At 29.7% G+C, this 4,258-nt stretch overlaps 1 protein-coding gene across 1 annotated transcript; it reads right to left on the bottom strand.

The window, feature by feature from the left end:
* Positions 1–617: 617 nt before the first annotated feature.
* Positions 618–2,722, bottom strand: LOC127132299 (benzyl alcohol O-benzoyltransferase). The gene is made up of 2 exons (XM_051061209.1): positions 2,198–2,722; positions 618–1,570 (listed from the first exon to the last, which is right to left on the bottom strand). Exons 1-2 carry the CDS (start codon positions 2,636–2,638, stop codon positions 632–634), a joined length of 1,380 nt encoding a protein of 459 aa, XP_050917166.1. The 5' UTR covers positions 2,639–2,722; the 3' UTR covers positions 618–631.
* Positions 2,723–4,258: the final 1,536 nt, after the last annotated feature.

Raw genomic sequence — 4,258 nt, 5'->3', positions numbered from 1 at the left:
TAGTGGTGTTATCAAAACTGTGAAAGAGGTGAGAGAGAAGGATATTTTTTGGCCTAAAAATGATATTTAAGTAGACCGGTAGTGAACTCATGCACGTTTTCATATTGACTTCAGAACAATATCTTCTCTATTAACCAATAATGGATCTAGTGTTTGCCTTGCTCCTGAGACATGTTTTTGGTTTGTGTTTTTTGTTGTTCTCAAGTGGATTTTGATTTATTGATGGTGGTGATGGTAAGAACTCTCTAACTTGAATCATAAGGGGTTGTTCTTTAGCTGATGGGACCCTTTTTTTGTTTTTTTTGTTTTTCTTTATTATTCAACTAATTGTGGAGTTTTCTTTTTGTTGATCTTTTTATTTTTATCCTTCCTAGTCTTGTAAGCACATTATTTTTATTTATATTTTAATATTTTTCACTTTGATATTAATATATTATTTTTCATTAAAAATAAAAGCTACCAAGGGAATACCACAAAAACTAATAAATAATACAGAAAAAAACACAAAAATAAAACGCTAGAAAAAAAACATATAAAACCAACCAAAAATCAAGCAATACAAAAAAAAATCAAAGCAATAAAATACCGTTGAGCTTCACCCTCAAGAAACCACCATTAAAAAAAATACCCATTATAAGGTAGATTTGACAAAATTAGAAACACTCATGGTAGGGTGATTTTGACTACCAAGTATCTCATCTAACTCTTTTGCAAACCTCTTCATAACTTCAGAGGACAAACAAATTGGTAACATCAAACATTCTTCTCCTTTTGCATTCTTATGTGGAACAATGTAAGTTGCGCCTGGAAAAGGTCCGGCCCCACCTTGTGCAACTCCACCATACACCCCTTCACCCCATCCAAAATTCACTTCTCTAAATTTAGCTCGAGTCAAATCTGAAATAATACAAGAATTTACAGTTGTAAATAAACACCTTTCTTTAATAACCATAAAATCTGCTACAGACTGCATGTATTCCTCTGTAACTTCATCTTTTGATTTTCTTATCAACTCTAATGCATAACCTAGTGAGTTTCCACAAAGTTTCCCTGCCGTGGTGAGGGCCGCAGAAAATGCAAAACAATTACCATAATACCCAACAAATGAAGAATGTTTAGCAATAAACCTCGAACGTGCATTGACAATGACCATCATTCTTACTTCTTCTTCTGGATCTAACCGTAAGGCTTTTGTGCGACAGTACCAAAAACATGCAGTGATAAGATCGAATGCGGTACATTGACTAAGGTGAAATGGAACCAGGAGACGAATTCTAGCTATGTCTAAAGGTTTAAAGAAGAAAGATTGATGGACTATGGGAGTAATGTCTTCTTCTTTGATGGTATTCGGTGGAAGTATTTGTTCGTATTCCCGGTGGTTGCATGTAATTCGTGGTGGGTCTCTTGCCATGAGAAGCTCCCTATGCCACACAGGTTGAATGGAAGGTTGATGTGCTCCTCGAGCCATTTCTGCCCATGCATTCATGAATTGTTTCAGACCAACTCCATCGCCAATTGTATGGATCCAATTCATTGCCACTATAAAACCACCACAATTGAAACGTGTCACCTGTAATTATTTTAATTAAATATTATTTAATATATATATATATATATATATATATATATATATATATATATGATTTAAATAAATATATAATTATATCATTATCCGCTTTAATTATTTAATTAATCACAATATATATATATATATATATATATATATATATATATATATATATATATATTTATATATATTTATATATATATATATATATATATATATATATATTATTAATCTCTTATTTCACATATATTTCTATAATTAGTTAGAAAATCTCATTAATTAATAAAATACTAGTCATTAATCATTTATTTTATACAGTAACAAAAGGATTGGGGTTCACAAATCTATGTAAAATAAGTGGTGAAATAGGAAAAGTTAATCATTTATTTTATACAGTAACAAAAGGATTGGGGTTCACAAATCTATGTAAAATAAGTGGTGAAATAGGAAAAGTTAAATAAATGGTAAACATGTAGGGTTTTGTGGTTAAATATTAATTTTATTAAGTCTTGTTCAGTTAATAATCAATTAATAGATGTGCAGAGACATCCTATCCGATGAGTGAGCGGGTTGATTCCAAAAAAAAAATATTTGGCAATTTTATGCTGAATAATAACTTGATAATTAAACCTGTATGAGTCGAATGGGACTGTCAATAACTAGTTCAGAGCCTGGAACATCGTAGAGAAGTTCTTGGAAGCAAGGGAATGGTGGGTGGAGAGAGTCACCCAATTGATCTAGTGTTACATCAGCTTCAGCTCCAATGAACATGACACCTTCGCCAGTACAATCAACCATCAACTTGCGTCCAACACCCTCTTTAATCCTTCCCGCAAGTGGATAGTAATAAACAAGTGTTTGTGACAGTGAATTTCTAAGAACTTCAACCGGATCTTTTCCAGCCATTGATGATTCGTGGCTATAGATAAATATGGCAGGAATATTAAAACGTAAGCCTTGTTGATCATCTATGTCTGATAGTAGTTTAATTTCACGAGGAGTGGGTGTAGCCGGAAGCACCACCTCTGGTTCGAACCTCCGCACAATGAATAATAATGGTGATGAAGACATGTTATCTTATTGGAAAGAAGAAAAGAAAAATATCAGAATGTTTGTGTCACTTCGACGTAAGCCTCCTTACAAAAAGAGTTTATATATATATTTTGATTAATAAATTTGTGAAAGCGATTAATTAATTATAAATAAAGTAAGTTATTAACCCGTATATAAAATATTTTATGTTATAAAATAATTTTAAAAATATTTCTTCATCAATAATATATATTTGTATTTTAAAAAGTAGAAAATCTGAGAAGCATCCGAAATAACTGCACCTTATCTTCTACCGACAATGGGAATCTTCTACCATCAGCCCATACTTATCCTTTCATTTTTCTTAAAGAAAGTTTCGATTTATTATCAATGTTTTTATTATGAAATACAATATGTTAGTTTATGTTTTTTTAAGAAATTTTAAATTTATTATGAACTATAATCTATTATTTTATGTAGTATTGTTTTTATTTATAGAAAGATATATTATTAAATTTTATTTTAAAATAATATATTAAAAAGTCAATAAATTTAGTATTATTTTTAGTTAAATCATTACAATTTAAATAGACACTAAATTAGTTAGTTAGTTAAATTATTAGATTTAAAATAATTTTGAGAAACCTAGCTTGGGTTAGTCTAGCATGAGATATTATTTGTAAAGATATAATATTGAGATTCTTAACACAGTGTATCAAAATTTTAAGATATTTTTAAAATATAATTTTAAATTTATTTATTTTTATTAATATGAGTTGAAACAGTTATAATTGATCCAGTAGTAATTGTGAGATGTTCATAGTTTTTCTCATATTTTTCAATATTAATCTTGTGTTGTTCATTAAATTAAGCACTTGATTGGTAACCTTGCATTAACCATTCAATGGACCTTTTTTAATCAATTTGAATATACTCAATTCTATATAAAATATTTATACATAATTTTTTTATAGTTTTTAATGTTATTTACAATTTTAATAAAATACAATTTTATTTTTATTTTTTTTATGTTCTATTTTATTAGATTTAATTTTTTAAATTCGAACCGGATCTCTAAATTATCAAAGACGATTCTATCATAAGATCTATACAAAGAACTAAATACCAATTTAAATGTATTCATTGTGTACACTAACTAATAACTCTTTTAGTGCGGAGCTAATGAGGCGCGAATTTGTATGAATATAAGTCATATGGAAAATGTATGTCTTTCTAGTGTGATGGTTGCTAGTTTATATATGACCTAAGTGTATGTCTTTCCAGTATGATGGTTGCTAGTTTATATATGACGTTGTATGCTCTGAGTCCTTTGAATATTTTGTTTGTGTGTTAGAAAGGTATTAACGAGAAATTAGATATATTAATCTTGGGACAACCTGCTCGTCTTTGCCCATTTAAGTTCACCTAGTTTGGTCCTGCCATATGGATGGCTTAAATCGTGGTAGGTTATATTAAGTCAGGGTTCGAATCTGACCCAAATCACCAGAATGTACATAGTCCCTCGACTACGAAACCTCTAAGGATGATATTCTTTCGGCGAGAGAACATATTTTTCACAGTCCTCAAGCATAAGGACCATAATGGCGAAGTGCTTTGAGTGAAAGATCGTTTTGTATATATACTTTTTTAGTGGATGTT

The sequence above is a fragment of the Lathyrus oleraceus genome, chromosome 3, assembly GCF_024323335.1.
Source record: "Lathyrus oleraceus cultivar Zhongwan6 chromosome 3, CAAS_Psat_ZW6_1.0, whole genome shotgun sequence".
In the NCBI taxonomy this organism is placed as follows: Eukaryota; Viridiplantae; Streptophyta; class Magnoliopsida; order Fabales; family Fabaceae; genus Lathyrus; species Lathyrus oleraceus.
The sequence above is the reverse complement of the archived record's forward strand: the minus strand, read 5'-3'. Positions and strand labels throughout refer to the sequence as shown.